At 38.3% G+C, this 21,233-nt stretch overlaps 1 protein-coding gene across 2 annotated transcripts; it reads left to right on the top strand.

Moving 5' to 3' along the window:
• Window positions 1-968: 968 nt before the first annotated feature.
• Window positions 969-16,365, top strand: pcyt1a (phosphate cytidylyltransferase 1, choline, alpha). 2 transcript variants are annotated; one of them, XM_031902291.1, is made up of 9 exons: window positions 969-987; window positions 7,020-7,161; window positions 8,951-9,050; window positions 10,048-10,164; window positions 10,525-10,676; window positions 11,205-11,283; window positions 12,153-12,295; window positions 14,114-14,302; window positions 15,366-16,365. In XM_031902291.1, exons 2-9 carry the CDS (start codon window positions 7,045-7,047, stop codon window positions 15,570-15,572), a joined length of 1,104 nt encoding a protein of 367 aa, XP_031758151.1. In that variant the 5' UTR covers window positions 969-987; window positions 7,020-7,044; the 3' UTR covers window positions 15,573-16,365. The 2 variants fall into 2 exon arrangements, with proteins under 2 accessions (XP_031758151.1, XP_002934091.3); XM_002934045.5 differs by lacking the exon at window positions 969-987 and adding an exon at window positions 5,352-5,460.
• The last annotated feature ends 4,868 nt before the right edge of the window (window positions 16,366-21,233 follow it).

The raw sequence follows: 21,233 nt of genomic DNA, 5'->3' as shown, positions 1-21,233 counted from the left end.
ATATTCTCCTGTGATGCAAAATCACTAGACCTAAAATGTGTCTGCAGTCCAACGTTCACTATATGATAGGAACATGCAGGAAAGGTGTGGAAATAGTAAAGTAAATATGCCTTTTAGTTAATGTTTTCATGCTATTTCCTAGTTTTGTTTGAAAGATATATGAAGAAAATTCTCAGGCACATTGTAAGGTATGTAGTGCGTGAATATGACCTGTGCCTGCATGACAGTAGCTCTGTAGGACACCAGAAAGAAAAAAATACATATAAAGTATGCTGAAGGCTGACTTTCCTTCTCCCTACTATTTATAAAATGATTAATTGCTTCTATTGCATTGTTGTTATCTCCTTTTTTGGGGTATAAAATCTTATAGTGTATTATCCTAGTCATCTTGCACCGACATGTAGGGCCATCTTAGAAAATCGTTTTGCCTATTAATGCTACACAGGGGAATTTGTAAACATAGTAATTTTTTTACTCTGCTCGTTTTGAGTAATACATACATTTAGGAGCAGATTTATCGAAATAAGAAGTGACAGAATATTCCTGTGTGAGTTTTGTTGCATGCTGGCGAGGGTCACAATTTTCTATTAAAGGAGAAAGAAAGGTAAAAACTAAGTAAGCTTTATCAGAAAGGTCTATGTAAATACAGCCATAAGCACTTACAGAAACGCTGCACTGAGTTCTCTTTGAAAAGATTAGTTGTGTCTCTTTTCCTCTGCCAAAGACACGCCGCTCTCTGCTCTCTCCTGCTCCCCCCCCCCCTCAAGAATGCCAAGAACTCACTCCCCCCCTTAGAAATGTGGATCTAAGCCAATCAGCAGAAAGCTGACTCACAGTCTAACTAACTGAGCATGTTCACTCACAGGAGTGAGGCATTATGGAAACTTTCTTTACACAGCTCAGCGTTTTTTTCTTCCTGTTTGGCTTCTGATCATCTAAATAGGCGAAATATGGGGACACTTAAGGGCACTATTGAGACAACTGAAGGTATGCCTGGAGCTTGAGATTAACTCTTTATTAGCCTTTCCTTCTCCTTTAATTCTTAATGAGGCTGAGCTTCAATGTTTTAATAAACTGGGGAAATAAATAAAGTTGTTAGAGCCAATTCCTCGAACCAGGATTTTTCCTTTAACAAATAAAGACTATTCGTAGTTCTTTAAAACTGTAACAAAGTTTTGATGTATTTATAAACAATTGCTTGCATTAGCTGTTACATTAATTCCCCCTTTTTTGCCTACAGAGAGTCTAGGCCTCACTGACAAAGACTTTAGTGTTTGCCAAATGGTTTAAGCTAAATCCCCCTGCTCTTTTTTTACTGTTCTACAATAATATTTATTCTATACTAGATTGTTCAGTCAGAGTAATGTGGAAATCCATTACTACATACAAAACTGTTGGAATTTAGTTTGCAGATTCATGACCTTGTTCTTATTGAGATCTCTGCTAAATACAGCTGCTTTGTCCCTAACAGCGCTAGCGAATGAATCTCTACTAAAGATAGATATGGATTGCCTAAAAATAGAATTTGCTGGTTCACTACTAGCATTAGCTGTGCTTTAACTATCAGCAGCTGGTGGATCTGAACTAGATTTAGAGGAAGAAAGGATTAGAGGGAATTTGGGAAATACACCCAGAGACAGATTAAAGGAAAAAGAGAGGAAAGGAAGGAGATTAATAGGAATGGGGGAGACCTAATTATGGAATGACAAAGACGTACAGGGAAGACTAACAAATGTTAAAACCCATTTACCAGTCATATCGTGCTAAATAATTTGTAGTCTGTATATAGATATGATACTGAAACCTATTTAATGCAGTTTTGATGCACAATAAATAACAAAGAAATCTGAAATAATCTAATTTTAAGCACAAAAAAGTATGAACTGCAGAAAAAACTAACAGACTGTGTGACTTTTTGTTCCTTCTATAGTAGTCAGTATAGAATGCAGGATTGCAGGTGTCAGTCTACTAGGGATGGATTCAACAACATAAAAGAGGTGGACCTAAAAATACTAAGTGAAGCAGATTAGGGAACTGGGAATTAATTGAAGCATTTGATTTAAAAATAATCATAATTCATTGAACTAATCATCCTGTTTTACTTGTTTTTTAGTCTCTCAAGGGATAGTTATAATTAAACAAAAAGATTGGTTGAGACTGGGACAATTCAACCCTTGCATTTTCCCTTTCCTAGCGTCTTCAGCTGGACTGATTGATCTAAGCAGCAGAATTGCAGAGATTGTGTTTTCGCAGTGGTTGCTGCTTTGTACACATCTGGGCTAGGCTGTTGGGTTAGAGGATTTTTGCATAAGCAATATTCTTGACCTATAATTACCTTCCTGATTACACTAAATAACCTTTCACAAGAAGCATGACTATGAGGGATCAGACAGATGAACTTCACTTAGGCAGGCCAGTCATGGGGCCTTGAATAGCAGATAACTTAAGCTACAGCTCATTTATTTTCCATTTTGACTAATTACTAGTTTAGAACTCACTTTCTATCTGAACAACCTGACCATGTTTTAAGAATGTTTGGGAAACTTGAGAATAGAATCTGGAGTTCCGAAGGAATACTGGTTTGAAGAACCTGATTCTTCAAATGCATTGACTTTTTCATACTTTTCATTGACTTTTTCACTACTTTTTTTCTTATACTGTACTTTTCTTTCCTAGGGTAAATGCTTCTAAACCTAGCTGAACCCATCAGATTCTCTACATGCATAGTCCCTGGTTTCAAATCCAAGCATAATTTTATTTAGTGAGATATGTATTGATGAATCAAAAAATATGTTTTTCCTTTGGCGATTTACATTATTATTATCAACAATGTAAAAACTTCAGATTAGTCACCTGGGATAGTGCAGATTTATGGCGGGGAATAAATTTCCATGTGTGCCATAACTCTGAGCCTTTTCCCTAAGCCAGGCAAAGACCCTTCAAATTGTGGAAGCTACTGGCCAATTTCACTGTTAAACTTAGATTTATACAAAGATGGGCCATGAAGCTAAATAAAACACAAAGCATTAAACTGTATTATAAGGAGTAAAACTTTAAATGTCTTCTCTGCTTCTATCAATGTACAGAGAGAAGGCACTTCATAGCGCTTGACATCGGCCCAAATTAGTGTAAAGGGACTGGCAGAATATAAGATGGAGGAGTTCACAGACTCAGTAATAGTCTCAAATCCAGCAATATCTTTGCTAGTTATCATTAAAAAATTACAGACATTTCGGGAAAATGGTATGCCCTTCCTCAAGTGAGGAAGGACAAATCATTGTCCCAAAATGTTTGATCCTGCTATTTGTGTCTAAGGCAGCTCAATAAAATATTGAAAACACCTAACAGTGATCATACACTTAGGGGCTGATTTACTAATCCACGAATCCGAATCCCGAATGGGAAAAAATTGGATTGGAAACAAACATTTTGCGTTTTTTTTCGTAAATTGTCGCGACTTTTTCGTAGCCATTACGACTTGCTCGTAAATTGTCGAGACTTTTTCGTAGCCATTACTACTTTCTCGTAAATTGTCGTGACTTTTCCGTAGCCATTACGACTTGCTTGTAAATTGTTGCGACTTTTTCGTAGCCATTACGACTTGCTCGTAAATTGTCGCGACTTTTTCGTAGCCATTACTACTTGCTCATAAATTGTCGCAACTTTTTCGTAGCCATTACTACTTGCTCGTAAATTGTCGCAACTTTTTCATAGCCGTCGTGCCGAGTACGAAAGTTTCAGTTTCATTCAAGCTTCAGTATCGTGACTTTATTTGGGCCAGGTTGGAGCTGCAGAGTGCCATTGAGCCCTATGGGAGGCTTCCAAAATCATGTAAAGTCGTAAAGGTTTTGCCCGCCGTTTACGAGCGCTCAATACGAAAGAGTCGCGACAACATACGAGCAAGTCGTAATGGCTACGAAAAAGTCGCAACAATTTACGAGCAAGTCGTAATGGCTACGAAAAAGTTGCGACAATTTACGAGCAAGTCGTAATGGCTACGAAAAAGTCGCGACAATTTACGAAAAAATCGCAAAATACCAATCATTACGAAAAAAACGCATTCGGTCGCTTTTCGGACGTTCGTGGATTAGTAAATGTGCCCCTTATTGTTGCTTCATCTTTATTTGGATATATATATACTGACGGTGGAAGAGGCCAGTTATATACCTGGTTTCCCATCTACACTTCATATAAATGTCTTCACATGTCTTCACCAAATACCAGCTGGTCTCTTTACTATTCCCTCTTACCCCCAATTAAAAACAGTGTAGAGTACATACATGAAATACTAGACATCGCCTACAAGATGGCTTTTGGACTCATACACTTCCTAATTTCCAAGAATGACTCAGCATCCCTAGCAGTAAAAAATAAAAAACTGTGATCCACTAGAAATCAATGGTGATAAGTACAACATTATTATGTTAATGACAGACACCTCAAAGTGTAAATGTAGGGATTTAACATGCCTTAGAAATTCCCATTTGACATGCCCTATCCATTTTATACATTATTATGGATTGTAACTATCCAAACCCATCTTACAAGTGTGTAAATAGCAGGGATGCACTGAATCCAGGATTTGGTTTGGGATTTGGCCTTAGGACTCGGATTTGGTGCATACCTACGAAATAGGAATTAAAATAAATTACTAAACTCTCAGAAGAGTTATGTAACATTTTTAAAACAAACATAATATTTTGAACCTGAAGACCCTATAATGTATGTTGCCATTTTGTGTATTTACAAAATGGCAATACATTCAACAGTGTTGTACCCCCCCCCCCCAAAAAAAAACCAGTTAAGAGATAGTTAAAAGCAATAAATTAAGTCTTACGGAAGAAATGTCTTAGGACAGCTTCACTCCACAATAAGTATAATGACTATTATGCAGTTTGGTATCCCTGCAGAGATTAGGTGCTGTATATGGAAACTTTATATTGTGTTTTGTACAGCTTGTGAAGCACTTCAGTTTTCATTTTTTGCTTGATAAAAAGGACAGTGACTATGTCACTGACTCTTCAAGATAACAGTCACCTGTGCTTAAAGAAATAGTCATGGGAAAACAAGTTTTTTTTCAGTAAATAGAGCTTCTCTAGCAGAATCCTGCATTTAAATGTTTTTCAAAAACACAGATTTTTTTATATTTAATTTTTAAATTTCCCATAGGGCTAGCCATATTCTTCATTTTACAGGATGCAATAGCCATGTGACCTGTGCTCTGATAAACTTCAGTCCCACTTTACTGCTGAGCTGCAAGTTGGAGTGATATCACCCCCCTCCCAGCAACTGTGGAACTGTGACTTAGGCCCGGTGGTGACGCTGACAAGGCGGCTACATAATGCGTCACTGTGCTTACGTGTAGTTGTGCCGCTAGTCTCGCGAGATGAGAGTTGGTGCGTCGGGTTTGTCTGTGAGGCAGGAGGCTGGGAGCTTGCCACTGACAGCTTTGCGGGAGGTGTAAGTAGCGATACGTGACTGCGGGCTGTTTTAGGAAAATGGGACTCTGGGGTAGTATGCACTTACCTTGATTACCGGGCACCTTGCTGTCAGTGAGCTGAGTACTTGGGACGGGAGAATGGGCGCTAGGGTGCCTGCGTGTTCTTTTCCCTACACAGCTTTCTGTACGGTTCCTTTTGTCACAAGTTTTAGTCCCGGTAGAACTGTATAGAGACTGGCTAGGCTGGGGGATTAGGTTTGTACTACGACCCCCAGCCCCGCTTATTTAATCGCTATGCGGCTTTACCGGGACTGTTCTGTGACCAGAACGTAAAGCTGTTTAGCGAAAAGAACATTCAGGCACCCTAGCTCCCATCCTCCCTTCCGAAGTGCGCAGCTTACTGACAGCAGGGTAATCCAAGGAAGAGCAGCACAGCCGGGCCACCCTTAATATCCAAAACCCGCTGGGATCAGCCCCCCCCCCCCATGGTGGCCCAGTTACTTGTCCCCTGAAGTTTAGATAAATTCTCTGTGCGAACTTTGTCCTCATTACCTGTTAATCTAAGGTCACATTATCTGATATAAGAGCATTCTGGCATCTACTCACACCACATACCATTGACATGACACATGGCTTTCATGCCCTTCTCAGCCTGCTATAACTAAAATGATAGTCCTTCACATGCAGGCAGCATCTAGGTCTGCCAAGTAATCCATTTGGCCCATATGTGACATATACATATGGCATACTGGCTATGTTACTTTAAAACTGAATTGGCTACCAATAATTACCTGTTTAACACTTTTTTTCTTTTAAAGGGGTTGTCCACCTTTGAGTCAACTTTTAATATGATGTAGAGAGTGATATTCTGAGACAATTTGCAGTTGGACTTAATTTTTTATTATTTGTAGTTTTTTTAATTATTTCACTTCTTGTTCAGCCGCTTTCTGGTTGCTAGGATCCAAATTACCTTAGTAACCAGGATGTGGTTTGAATAAAAGACTGATATATTAATAGGACAGGGACTGAATAGAAAAATAAGTAATATAAAGTAACAAAAATTAAACTGTAGTCTCACAGAGCAATAGTATTTTTGGCTGCCAGGGTCAGTGACCCCAATTTGAATGCTGCAAAGAGTTAGAAGAAGGAGGCAATAGTTCAAAAACTATAAAAAAAAGAAATGATGAAGACTAATTGAAAAGTTGCTTAGACATACTAAAAGTTAATGTAAACGGCAACCACTTCTTTAACTTCAATGGCTGAATTGTGAAAGTGTGGCTTTTATTGCTAACAGGCTTATAGGGAAACTTTAGGAGTTAGTGTAGTTTTTTTTTCTAACATAAGGGAAATAACTAAACCCAATTTTTTTACCAATCTACTGGATTTCAAGATCCATTGTTAAGCCATTACCTGGTCTTATAACTTTGTAATATTAGAGTCATTTTCAGGGCTTGCTTAACCTGCCAAGATATTTAATTTGATCGAGTGTTAAAAAATGGAAATTTAACACCATATCTGTTTTTTTTCTCCTGCTGAGCTTAGAATTGAGGATATCTATAACTAAATGTATTTTTTGTAGCCTTTACCAGCAAAGCATTGCACTAATGGAAGCCCAGAGCATTACCAAGACAATTTCTCGGAAGAGAAGAAAAGATGTTGCAGGGCCCAATGGGACAACAGATGAAGACCACGTTCCAATAAAGGTTGCCCGCCACACAATGGTTAGTAAGCCTTATAAATTAGTGTTCACAAAAGTAATCTCTGACCTTCCTGGTCAGATTTTAATATTGGTAAAACCAGTCTACAGTTGAGAATCTGATCAGCATACTGCACTGGCTGGGCTTTAAGGCTAAGGACCCACAGGTTCCAAAATTTTTAGGCCCTGACTCCCTAATGGTTCACTAATGAGTTCTAGAAGCCAGGTTACTGCCTGCTTTTCCCACTGAAACCTGCAGTGCCTTACTTTCTAAACCAGTAATCCCCAACCAGTGGTTCGTGAGCAACATGTTGCTCACCAACCCCTTGGATGTTGCTCCCAGTGGCCTCAAAGTAGGTGCTTATTTTTACATTTCTGGCTGGGAGCCATAGGCATAGTGTTGAGCCTTCTATAGGCTGCCAGTCCACATAGTGGGTACCAAATAGCTAATTATAGCTCTTATTTTCACCCCCAGGAACTTTTTCTTATGCTTGTGTTGCTCCCCAACACTTTTTCCATTGAATGTGGCTCATGGGTATAAAAGGTTGGGGATCCCTAAACACATCTTAGTGTTTCAGCCCAGGATATTCATATGTCTGTATTATGAAATTAGCTTTGACCCCATTTTTGCTGTCTAGCAAACTCAGCAGAGCAAATATGAAAAATAACCCCTGCTTATAGAAACTATATTTTGTTTTACATCAGGTCACAAAAAATAAAGCTAGATAATCACAAATACATTAGAGGCCCAGAACCAGATAAACTTGTTTTACCCTTTACTTTTTTTAGTGCAGCTCTGACGTTGGTATGCTTTGTTGCTAGTAAATTGTTATACATGCTTTTTAAAACCTTAACATTGCATTGCCTCACAGTTCACTAAGCTCTGTTATGTTATTCTCTGGGGACTCTATACCAATATTAAACATAACAAATAGAAAGTTCTATTGTATTTGTGCTTTTCTGTTTAACTCAAGGCTTAAAGGGCCATGCCATGTTTGCCTGCAGTAAATGCTATGTTCATCAAAATTAAACCTTGTATGGTAAGTGTAAAGCTTGGTTGTAAAAACTCTGGTCAGTGTCTTTAATGTCATTTTATAATTTGTCGATATGGTGGCACTTGATGACATCATTAATGCTATATAAATGTCAGCAAATAAATAAATTAAAAATTCATCAAATTTACCGTATGGTCCCAGGATCAAACAAGTACAGTAGATCTTGCACAACAGTACATGCTGCACAGGTACAATATGAGTTATACTCCCTGTCTCATTTACATTTAACATCTCTTTAGACATTAAACATAGTAAGTTAGCTTACAAAAAGACACACATACATCAAGTTCAACCGTTTTTGTCTATATGAAACCTGCCTAACTACTAGTTAAACCAGAGGAAGGCAAACCCCCTTCTGAAGACTCTCCAGTATTCCTTAGAGGGGAAAAAATTCTTCCTGAAAATGGCAGTCGGACTTGTACTAAGAGTTATTTTCAATAACCCAGTATTTCCTCACTTGCTAACAAAGCCATCCAACACCTTCTTGAAGCTATTGAATGTATCTGCCAGTACAACTGATTCAGGGAGCAAATTCCACAAATTCACAGCTCTCACTGTAAAAAACCCTTTCTAAATATTAAGAACCTCCTTTCTTCATATTGGAATGGGTGCTGTAGAATCAATTGGAATGACCTACTGGTAAAAAAAAACAAAAAAAAAACATTAGAGAGATTATTATATGACCCCCTTATATATTTATACTTAGGTATCATATTCCCTTCTCAATGTTGCCATGTTTTTCATGTTTCAACTCTGCAGGGGGTAAGAGAGCCTGCACCTTTTTCTGATGAGCTGAAGGTTGACCGCAGTAATACCTACAGAAGAGTGTCAATGGAAGAAGCAAAATTAGGAACCCCAAGTAAGCCAATTGTTGCACTTTACACAATAACAGAAATTGTTTTCCATCTCACACCTAGAACAGAGAAAACTGGTTACAGCCTTGATTTGTTTCACATACCTGTGCACGTAAAGTGCAATTTTCGGACCCAGATCAGCCTTTTACATACAATGCAGTATTATGTTCCCAGATTTCAGTATAATTGCAGGCAGCCAATAAGAAGTATCCCACACAGCTTGCTGGCAATTGCCAGTACAGATGCAGATTAGCATCTGTGTTAATGAATCGCATGCAAGTCGCAATTTGAAAGTAGGGATGGTGGTCAGTTCAAGCATGCAATGTTATTAACTGTATTCACTTGATGAAAGCTAGTTGCGTTTATTGATGCAACCCTTTAGGGATTTACCCTTTTTAAGAACCTTTGAGCTGAAGAGTTTATGTACAAACTAAGAAGGAGCTGGTACTAGGGGACAGACAAGACCGGTACTAAGAAAACAGGTTATTAGGACAGGCAAGGTAGGTAACAGGCAAGACATGCAAAACAAGCAAAGTTGGAACCGATTGCCTTGTTGTGCACTTTACCAGTACCAGCAGTACCTAACTTGACTGCTCTGCCTGCAAAGTCCAAGGCAAGGTAAAAAGATCATCTTCAGTTACAGGTCAGAACAAAGTTTAGGATCAAGGTATGGAAACAGGCAGAATTCTTAAGGAAGGATCCAGAAGGATGATCTTATCAGGTAGTGAACATTGGTGTCACTACCTGATCCAACACATTGTGATGCATTAATATTGGGTTCTATTGCTATATCATCCAACACATTTGATTATAGATCCAATAGGAAAAGGTTTCTTAAATCTGGCAGGATAGTGCAACTGACTTTTTCCAGGCAGATTGTTAACGAGTCCTTTACAAATAATTCAAAATTTTCCTTTTTTTTTTTTTGTGTGTGTATTACTTCAGATGCAAGACCTTATAAACAGTCCTCGTATATATATCTATGTTTTTGTTTTCGTGTAGTTGAACGACCAGTGAGAGTTTATGCTGATGGGATATTTGATCTTTTCCACTCTGGCCATGCACGAGCTTTGATGCAAGCAAAAAATCTATTTCCCAACACACACTTGATTGTTGGAGGTAAGATGAATGCTTTAGCTAAAACACATTTTAGTTTCTGGTAGTTTGAAGGTTGTGGTCTAGTCAAGAATGTAGCCGGATTCTTGGTTTGGAATTACTGATCCACTGGCACCTGCAGCAACCCTATAAATATAATTCATATTTGTTTAACCCTTTGATTGACAACACCTGATTGGCTACATCTTCTTAACACTTTTTAATTTTTATAAAACTAAGAACCTCCATTGACATGCAACACACATACAACTATTTAGTTTAACAGTAATCCTAATTTCTTATCAGTCTTTTTGTAACTGCCAGACACTGAGCTAGTGTGTAAATTAACCTTTATAGCTTTATTACCTATTCTCCATGTTTTAGTCTGCAGTGATGAACTGACACACAACTTAAAAGGCTTCACGGTGATGAATGAGGCAGAAAGATATGATGCAGTCCAACACTGCCGCTATGTGGATGAGGTGGTGAGAAATGCACCGTGGACACTTAGCCCAGAGTTTCTGGAGAAACACAGAGTAAGATTATGTTAAGATTTCAGGCTTCCAGTCTGCCAGCCCGTCACTATTAGGATTAAAGGTGAAGGAAAGGTAAAATGACTGGGGGGTGCCAAAATAGTGATCCTCTTTTTCCACTTTGTATTTCTTTGCTCCTGTTAGCAAACAACTGCCCTGGTTTCTTCTCAGCAAGCACCAAAGAGCAATCTGCTTTTTTTCACTTTGGCTTTCTTTGCTACTCAGGGCTGACACATGCACATTAAAGTGAAAAAGCCGTTGGGATTTTCACTTAACTGCGCGTGCACGCACAGAAGGAATAAGCAGCAAGATGATCACTCTAATTTTCGGTACCCCCCAGATATTTCAATCTTCCCTTTTCCTTTAAGGCCACCCTCATGCATAAATTTTTTTTAAAAAGTTCCCTTACAACAGCACGTTATATTTGTATAGCTCCTGCCATTAGTAAGCAGGAAATTGTTATATTTTATTACATAATTTGACAGCTGATGGCTTTGCAACTAATGAAATCAAACTTTCTATTTTCTACAGATTGATTTTGTTGCACATGATGATATCCCTTACTCTTCTGCGGGAAGTGATGATGTTTATAAGCACATTAAAGATGCAGGTGATTTTGGATTTTCAGAATTTCATTATAAACTGTTTTAGGAAGTTTAAAACAAAACCTTTATTTTTTGAGCATCTTCATTATTTATTTTCTTATTTAACTCCTGCAAGAAAAGAGGGGCAATTTTACATCCTTGTTAAACTTCTGAAGGCGATAAATGTATATTGTGTTCTCTGATATATCTTACACAATCCATCATTGTTCTCTTACCTACCCTGCATTCTATCCTTACTGTAAAATACTTGTTAAGCTTGCTGAGGAAATATAAGTATGGAATAAGAATTCATTTTTGTGGGGGGAGGTGGGCACATCTGGGCTCTGTATGTACCATAAGCTGATTCTTTTAAGCCAAGTGCTTCATTAAAATAAGTTGGGTTTAGCAGCCCATTAAAGGTGCTTTTGGTTTTGTATCTGTACAAGCAGTAGCTTTTTAACCTTAAAAACTGAAGCCTTTTACAAGAACTACTTTTTCCCTTTAAATGTTGCACAATCTCTTCACTGGCTGCAGAGAAAAATAGTGCTGACAGCATAATCTAAAATACATTTCAATGCTGCTTTTCCATATTTTTACCAGTATGACATGGCTCTGTGCTGAAAGAAGCATGGTGCTATTGCTAATTCTGGCAACATGCTACATTATTTACTACATTGTATGGTAATGTGTGCATTAATCTTAAAACTATCCAGTTAACCATTCAGTCTCTGGTATGTTAGAAATAAAATCATCATTAATCATTATTAAATTATTTTTTTTTTAACTGTAACTAATTAAAATGTTTATTTACCTACAGTGCTGAAGTTTACTTTTAAGTTTACCTATAAATGCACTTTTTGGTTGTCTGTAATGTATGTCTTTTCTTACCCTGCAGGAATGTTTGCTCCAACACAGCGGACAGAGGGAATCTCCACCTCTGACATTATTACAAGAATTGTGAGGGATTATGATGTTTATGTTCGTCGCAACTTACAGCGTGGATACACTGCAAAGGAGCTTAATGTCAGCTTTATCAACGTGAGTTCCCTATGTACCTCTAGACCAGTTTTATACATATATATATAACCTCAGCATTTTTGGACAGTAATCATAATACTATCTACCTACAACAGGGCACCTTTATAGAATGGACCTGTTTAATTTGAAACAAAATCTTGGTTCAAAAATATTTCTCCCCTGCTTAATTACCTGCCTTCTTTTAAAGAAACAGTTTAGTGGAAAAATAAAACTGGGTACAGAGACGCTGTACTAAATTAAAAAAAAATGTTTTCAATATAGTTATCCAAAAATGTAATCTATAAAGGCTGAAAGTTGTGTTTTGGCTATTACATTACACATATGTTCCCTCAGGCCTTTATAAACACAGTGGGAACAAGTTCCTTAAAAAATCTTACAATCTGTGGTCATAAACACTAAAGACCCAATATCCTCCCATACAGCTGCCTGTAGATAATCACTTAACCTTTTAGCTCCCGATACCCAGTTCTCAACTCATTAGAGCAGAGGAATCACATTCTCTGTAGAGTTATGAAAAGTTTTCATGTATAGCTTACTATAAACAGCTGAAAGTTAACACGTAATATTTAATGTACAGACCCATATCTTGTTGTATATGAATATACAGTGCCTTGCAAAACTATTCACACTCTTGCCCAGTTTTTCAATTTACTGAATAACAATATCTAAAGTGAAGTTGTATATCTTGTGATGTTTGAAAGCCCTGAAACTGTTTTAATGTTGCATTGTATATATGTTAAAGAAAAAAAATGAAATATGAATTAAAAGAAAAACTCCTCCCAGTTAGTTAGTTGACACTTGTGCACCTCACTTCTCAAACAGAGTTCCTGGTATGGGTTACTGGTATCCATTTAGTCTTAACTGCTAAACTCTGTAGCACTAAGTAATTGTTGACATCTCTGTAGTTTCTCCTTGTTTGCAAAGAGTATTTTAACGGGGCATCAGCTTCAAGGCAGCATCTGGGTGGTTTGTTGTAGTTATTTTGACTTTCTGGTAATTGAGCTAATAGTGCCCCCTATAGTGGGACATTCAAACACATGGGTATTATTTTATCTCTGACTCCTTTTTAGAATGGTCTTTAGTTTTCATTTTCACAGCTATGCTTCATATTCACAACCTCAATTACAATTCCTTAACTGTGGATTATATAGTGTGTCCTAATTAGGGCAGTTAATTTGTAAATTTTCCCCTACACCCCTGTGTCTAACCCCAACACAGGTAGTAATCCATTTCAGACAATTACAACATGAATGTTCTTAAGTCTGTGCCAGAGCTTGACACAGATGAGTGGCGAAGGTCCAGGATAAGACGACAGGCATCTTTCTAAAGCAGTATATGTATATATACATATATATATATGTATATGTATGTCCTAAAAAATATTAAGAGTGAGTAGGCTCTTATCCTAATGCGCATGCAAAGATAATCCAATTTTGTTCCTAAAATTTTCATTTTTATAGAATATACTGTTAGCTAAAGCTCAACCACTAGGGTTATAAAATATAGCCATGGGCAGTTGCTGATTGTAGCTGGGATTTGACCACAAGCTGCTGTGGCAGTGTTTTAAACCCAGTGAGTGAGTTTTAGATTTGATTATAGTGTATGCCATTGAAATGAATGTGTTTAGGAGTGATGGCCTATTTCCTTCCCAGGACTCCTTTTGCTTAACAAATGACATACATACACAGGCTAATTTGGGAAAATAACCCAAGATACTTCTGAAAAGATATAAAGTGGTCTCTCTCACTCCGCTTTTTTCAAGTTTGCCTACAAAGAGAAACTTTGCTCCCATTACCTGCTGTATTGTGTTGGTTTTAGGAGAAACGCTTTAATTTGCAAGAGCGTGTGGATAAAGTAAAGAAGAAGGTTAAAGATGTGGAGGAGAAGTCCAAAGAATTCGTCCAGAAGGTGGAAGAGAAGAGTATTGATATGATCCAAAAGTGGGAGGAAAAATCACGAGAGTTCATTGGAAACTTTTTAGAGATGTTTGGCCCAGAGGGAGCTTTGGTAAGGCTGTTATCCTACTGTGACATCACAGAGAATGGTTTATCAAATATTATTACAACATCTCACATAAGTATCACAGGCTAAAATAAAAATTAAAATTTGCTTATTAACTGCATATATGAGCACCCTTTCTGCATCAAAAAAGTGTCTTTAAAGTAAAACACATCACTAAATTCTGATGTGGCAGCTTGAGAAGGAAATGTTGCAGGCTTGAAACACTGCTTGTGTCATTTGGTTTAAGCTCTCAATATTTGTGCCCCGTCATGTGTTTCTGGGTTTAATTCACTTTTAAGACTTTTTTCTAAATTTTTTTCTAAATCTGTGTAAAAAGATGCCTTCAAAAAAGGCCTGGATTCAGATTCCGAACCGAATCCGGGATTCGGTGCATCCCTAATTTAGACATCCATATTAAAAACATGCAGACCCCGCGAAATGCCAACATAGCTACTTGTCCTGCAACAGCTACTGCATGCCTTCCAAACACAGTAAAAAAAGTTCATAACAATCAGCAATACATTTTGTGCCAAATATACCATAAAACAGATTATAAATTAAGTACTGAAGTGTTAAATGGCATAAATGGCTGATGGTTAGTGACCCAAATTCTATTCATTCCTATGGAAATTTTAGAAGCATATTTATCAGTGGGTGAAAGTTAGAGTTCACGATTTGATAAATACATTTCCAATACACTTGAATAAAAAGTCGGTTTTTCTATGGTGAGCTCTAATTTTACACTTTGGTAAATCAGGAGCAGATTTATTATGCTGTATAAAAAAAATTTGACAACATTTCCACACATTGACAGGCTTCACCGCATAAAAAAGGGCATCACGTTCTTACTCTTTTTTTTCTTAGAGCAACTTTCTTCGGATATAACCGCAACAAATCTGACATATGGACAGTGTTAAACAAAATACATCTTGATAAATTTGCTATTTCTTTTACACAGCTTTTTTACACCATTTTTATTTTAGTAAATTTCGTTTTACACAACATAATAATAGACCCCTAAGTGTACTATTTAGACATGCTGGTAATTGTTGCTTTCTTGTCTTTACAGAAGCACATGCTAAAGGAAGGCAAAGGTAGAATGCTTCAGGCAATAAGTCCAAAGCAAAGCCCAAGTAGTAGCCCCACTCGTGACCGCTCTCCGTCCCCATCTTTTCGCTGGCCATTTTCCACAAAGATTTCTCCTCCTGCATCTCCTGGCAGGCACTCTCGGCCCACTGCTGCCACTTATGACATCAGTGAAGATGAAGAGGATTAAGAGGCCTCCCAATTCTCTTCCAAAACCAAATCCTTCCCATCAGCTGCTAATGCCCAGACTCCAGAAAGGCAGCCACTCCGTGAGGGAACGAGCGCCCGGTGGGGGCCTCAAAGATTTCCAGTGCCGAGCTGGAGTGTTCAGAAAGCAGGAGTTTGCGAGAGTGGTTAAAACCCGTCACATTTGCTTTTTCCTCCCTTTATTTTTTTGTTTTTTTTTTTTTTTTAAATTGAAACATAGCCCCTTTTTAATGAACTATTTATCTAAGATATCCGTATATTTCCTTGTCACTGATTTTTGTTTTCTGTTCCCTGGAGGTTTTTTCACACGGATCCATAATAGTCTCCTATAACCACGTCGTCTTTCATTGTTGTGTAACATCCCTGTACATTGCTTCTGCTGCGAACTCCCACATTCCAGGATCGTTCAGGCTTCTCATGTTGTAAGAGCAAATGTCACTAGTCTGACGTTGGAAATATGCACTAGAATGGGAGTAGTGACCAGTGGAAGCTGTACTTGGATTGAAAGCAGTCACTGAGAGACAGCCATTTCCAATTGAAAGTGCCTGGTATCATAATTTTGGAGTAAATCCTGCATGCTTCCCTTTTGGGCTGTGTGGGCACTGACCTGGTTAATCAACAAAGGTTAAATGATAAATTTTCTAGCTAATGGGCTATGTTTACAAATTGCTTCTCATACTGGAATATTATGAGACTCTTGTCATGGGGATTACAGAGAACACTACCACTGAAATATTTTTCTTGTTGTTTAAATGTATTAAATATGTCTGCCTCCACCCCAGTTTCATTATTTTTAACAAAGTCAATTCCCAATCTGTAGGGATAGCTGCTCCGGTTCAGGGAAACTTAAAAAAAAATATATACAACTGGAAGTCCAGCCTGAGGGCTAGTTAGGGATTTGATGGGCAGTGGGCATTTATTTGCTGTCTTGGATATTCTTAGAACTATGGCTGAATTAATTACACAGAATTGCTTTTATGTGTCTTTTACCTTTTTCTGGGTTTGGAGCACCCTGACCATGTTCCACCCACAAACTGAAAAAGTCCAAACACATCTGGTCAATGAATTGTTAGATAAACTTTCTGATATCTCCATTATTGTTATTACTAAACAAAATACCCTGGAGTATTATTTGACAGGTGAGCTTTAAGTAGGCTATAAATCCTTAAAAAGAAAATGATAAATAGTTTGTTATAATGCTGTATGTAATGCCACAGAACAGAATTCATCCTCATTCCCCAGTAGAGCTTACAATCAAAGGTCCCTGCTGTGCACTTATTTTGTTTGTCAGTTTCATCAGGAACCTGTTTTTGGAGTGTAGGAGGAAGCCTACACAAGCACAGTGAGAACATATAATATCTATGGCCTTGTCTATTGCTGACCTCTGACTAACTGTACTGCCTCTGGGATATATTCTGCTGTTTCACACATTTATAACATTTGACCTTCGCTTACACTTATCGCTCATGAAATGTTTAAACACACCTATGTCAGGGCAGGGCTGTGATCTTTTTATATTGCACCAGATGTGGTGTGGAAGCATAATAAAATCATATGTCTTGCACTGAAATCTGTAGTGCCCTTGAACAGTCTTGGAAGCATAATGATCTCTTGGGCAGCCATTTCTGCACCACAGAATTGCAATAGTACAGCCCTCCCTTAAGGTTTGAGCCTTAGTGCACGGTTGGTAAGAGTCTGAAGTTATTGTTACCCAATAGGTAAACTCATACTACAAAATATAGGATGTGTTTAGGAATCTTGATGTACCATAATAAGGAGGTGAGTGTTAAGGGACACTGTATTTGTTTTTTTCCCCTTAGTAGTTTCAGGTTTAAAATTCTCTGTGCAAGAATGTTATTAGGCACCCCAATGGCTGCGCCACAACATGCTCAGGTAACTGCATGTAGGTTTCTCACCTACCTGTATTTTGCCCGCATAGCCAGTAAAACACCAGCCAGATCTGAGGTCAGTATTACAAATTTACCTGCAATGTACCTGCCAGTAAATATATAATACCTTCCATTTCTACCCTTGGCCACTAGAATAGGAGGGATTCTTTATTAACATTTCATTGTCTTTTAATGTCATCGACTTTCCCAAACGAGTTACTGGCCTGCCTATTTCCATCATAGTGCCACTTCCTGTGTATTTGCCCGCCTCAGTGTCACTTTGCTGTGCACCCTGACCAGTAAGTTTATTTTTAAAAGTGTAAAAACCTGAACAAATGAGAAACAGCAATCAGACACAGGCAGTCAAAGCTGAAGTCTTTAGCAGGAGCCTGAGAATTTCCCATTGAATAATTAAATAGTGATTGGGTCTCAAACTCACACAGGGTTCTTACAGTGCTGCCTCATCAGGAGTGCACAGAAATTGAGCAGTTACCGTGTTAATGGAGTGGGAGATGATTTGATGCTGGACTGCAGAGAGAGCTAGCCAGGGGTGGGCCAAGGTGACCGGGCGCCCTAGGCAACCCGGTATTGGGGTATTATACTGTATATTGAATTGCTATTGCAGTCATACTGCCTTGTGTTGTGGTATATTATACATGGAACTAGCAACTCCTGGGAGAATAATAAATGAAAGTGATAATGCACTGATCCTACCAAATGTTCCATGGATATGGTGGGCGTGGCTTATTTATTTTGGTGCGACACTATGGGGGACATTTACTAATCCACGAACGCTCCGAGCCTTTTTTTGTATTTTTCGCGACTTTTTCGTACCTTGAGAAATTTGTGCAACAAAATCATATTGTCGCGCCGAGTACGAAAGTTTCGGATTCATTCAAGCTTCGGTATCGTGACTTTCCTTGGGCCAGGTTGGAGCTGCAGAGTGCCATTGAGTCCTATGGGAGGCTTCCAAAATCATGCACAGATCAAAGTCGCATTTTACGATCGTTCGGTACGAAAAGTTTGTGACTTTCGGATCGTCAATACGATATTATCGTGACTAATTCGATTTTTTTGTAAGCCTATTCGTGATATTTGCAATCTTAAGAAATTATTGTATCCGATCCAAATTTATCCCATTCGGGATTCGAACTCGTGTTTTCATGAATGTGCCCCTTAGTGTGCTCTCATTTAAAAATCAATACCCAGATTTAGCTGTGAATCTTACTTTTTTTTTGGTTCCTCTAGTAGGGAAATGTATATTTTTCCCACAATATTTTTCAGGTTCCTAAAAGTGCTCTGTATGGTATAACTGTACAAGTCATTTTGGAGAGCACCACTAGATGGAGATATGTGGCTATGCAATATAATCCTTTACAGGGATCTTAATATTCTTAAGGAAAGGACTAGGACTGGAAAAAACGTATTCTATTCTCTTATTCTTTTTCTATTTTAGATTATATTAAGCTCTTGAACATAGTTGTTACTGACAGCTTTATTATCATCCTCGCACACGGTTTTTTTCTATCAGGCTTTCTGGACCTCTGCCTTAAGCATTATATTGGGCATGGCTGGTAAAGGGACATCTTAATTGCTATGGGTTAATGTACGTGGGCAGATTTACTGCCCCCTATTACATATTGGTAGCTACCTATTGTTTTCTGCTTTTTTTGTAAATAGATACATCCACAGCTGCAATGTCACACACTTAAGGCAAAAGTCATATAATGACAAGGGGGGCAGATTTATGATTGCTCTAGCCTTTTGGCTCAAGGAAACCCTGTGTGAGTTACGGAACTTGGAGAACAAACTCATTAGTTGAGTTATTTTTCCCAAGTGGGCTTTCTTTAATAAGAAAAAGTTTGGCAGCTTTTAGGTGCTGGATTTCTTGTTTAAGGAAGCCTGCTCTGGGAAAAATTGCTCAACTAATGATGTTTTTTTCCCCCAAAACTCTGTTTAAGTTCCTTATCTCACATGGGGTTAAGAACTATATTGAAATAGTTAATTTAGTGACACACAAATCTGACATATATCAATATACACAGTAATGAGCATCTTCAGCTTTATCAAGTTAACAGCTCTGCTTCCACTGCTCTCTGTTAAGTGCTTTGTATGCAGTCAAATACTTTAAACAAGGCACTTGGTTCTATTGATCTAATACTTTATACACATAGCATTACCTTAAAGGGGCACCCGTCACCCCAAAATTGTCTCTCCCACTGGAGGGAACACAAGCATACACATAACAAGCATGCTGGGAGAAGCACTCATTACATGTATGCTTGCCACTAAACATGGCCACCCACACTGGGAGCTCCTTCCCGATATAGGCAACCTAGCCGCGTGAGGAAGCTTTTTATTAGCCCACACCTCAGGTGGGAGAATTTTGGGGTGACAGGTGTCCTTTAAAATAATTTTTTTTCCTGTAGCGTAACCTTAAATGCGGAATAATATGCACTACTTCCTTGGCACAATGTCCTGTTCACTGTGAGCAACATAGTACTAATTTAGTCAGGCAAAGGGTTAAGGAAGCTTTTGCAGTATTTAGTCTATAGTAGTGGTCTTTTTGGCAGTGATGTAGACATATATGGCTCCTGATGGAAGATTTGCATCCAGGGCCATCCATAGCCTCCCCACCCTCCAACACCCCACCTACCCCACACACACCTACACATTCCGGCCCCCACCCGTCCTGATTGTCACGTTGATGTGTGTCAGATTCCTGGGTGCAAGCCCGGTAGTTATGCCACTGTTTTTTGGCTCCTTTTGGACAGTTTTCCCCTAACCTCTCTGATTTTATGAAGTGTTAGTAACACCTTCCTCGCAGCACCAATAAGTGTAGATTATAAGTGTAGAGCACCATGTATCCTGCATCCAACCTTGGTAGCTCCTTCTAGAGCTACTTCTTAATTCTGTTGAGTTTTGGCTTTCTCTTGCTGGGAAATGGTTAATCTGTACAAATGTGAATCAATGGAGCAGGGCCGGATGAAGCATTGATTAGCTGTAAAGCTACTTAGCGGAATACACAACATTATCTTTGCTACACCCATAAAGCTATGCTGCAATTTAGCATAATGGTCATCCATAATTAAATATGCCTGCTTCCAGCATATCAGTATTATTCTGGAAATAAGACAAAATGCATTGGGGTTATCCCAGGTTTCTGACAAATGCAAAAGTGAATTCTATTTTATCTAAGGAGAGGATTAGATCGGATACTATGGCCAGGTCCCATCCTCACCCCGACTTAGAGACCAAAACATAAATTGGTGACACGGGCAGAATTATGAGCATCATATTATCTCATAACTATCAAATCGTATGATCATATTAAGTCATGCAATCCGAATGCAATAGATTTAGGGAGTGCCCTCTTCAAGTCAGCCACTGAAGAGCTCTTTACTATTTTGTCCTTGAAACCGATGACCTTCTTAGTGCCCATGCAATAGGCTCTAATTCAAATTTTATTTTCAGTTACCCATTTACTACTACATAAGGCAAAGCAAGAATGAAAAGTGAAGGAAACTCATGCTGAACTTATTTAAGATGTTAGTTTTACTTAAGTGACCTGTTATTGCTGTAATTGGGGCAAAAAACCTTTTATCCACCAAAATTTCATTGGATGATAACCACATCAACATCTGGGCAGAGCAGTCAACGAAAGCAGTTCAATATGCACACATGATCCCACCATTTGTGTCCAAACTCAACCATTCCCCAATATAAATGTATGGTCATACTGTTTAGAATGTAGC

This window comes from Xenopus tropicalis, chromosome 5 (assembly GCF_000004195.4).
Source record: "Xenopus tropicalis strain Nigerian chromosome 5, UCB_Xtro_10.0, whole genome shotgun sequence".
Taxonomy (NCBI): Eukaryota; Metazoa; Chordata; class Amphibia; order Anura; family Pipidae; genus Xenopus; species Xenopus tropicalis.
This window is presented reverse-complemented; position numbering and strand designations above follow the sequence as displayed.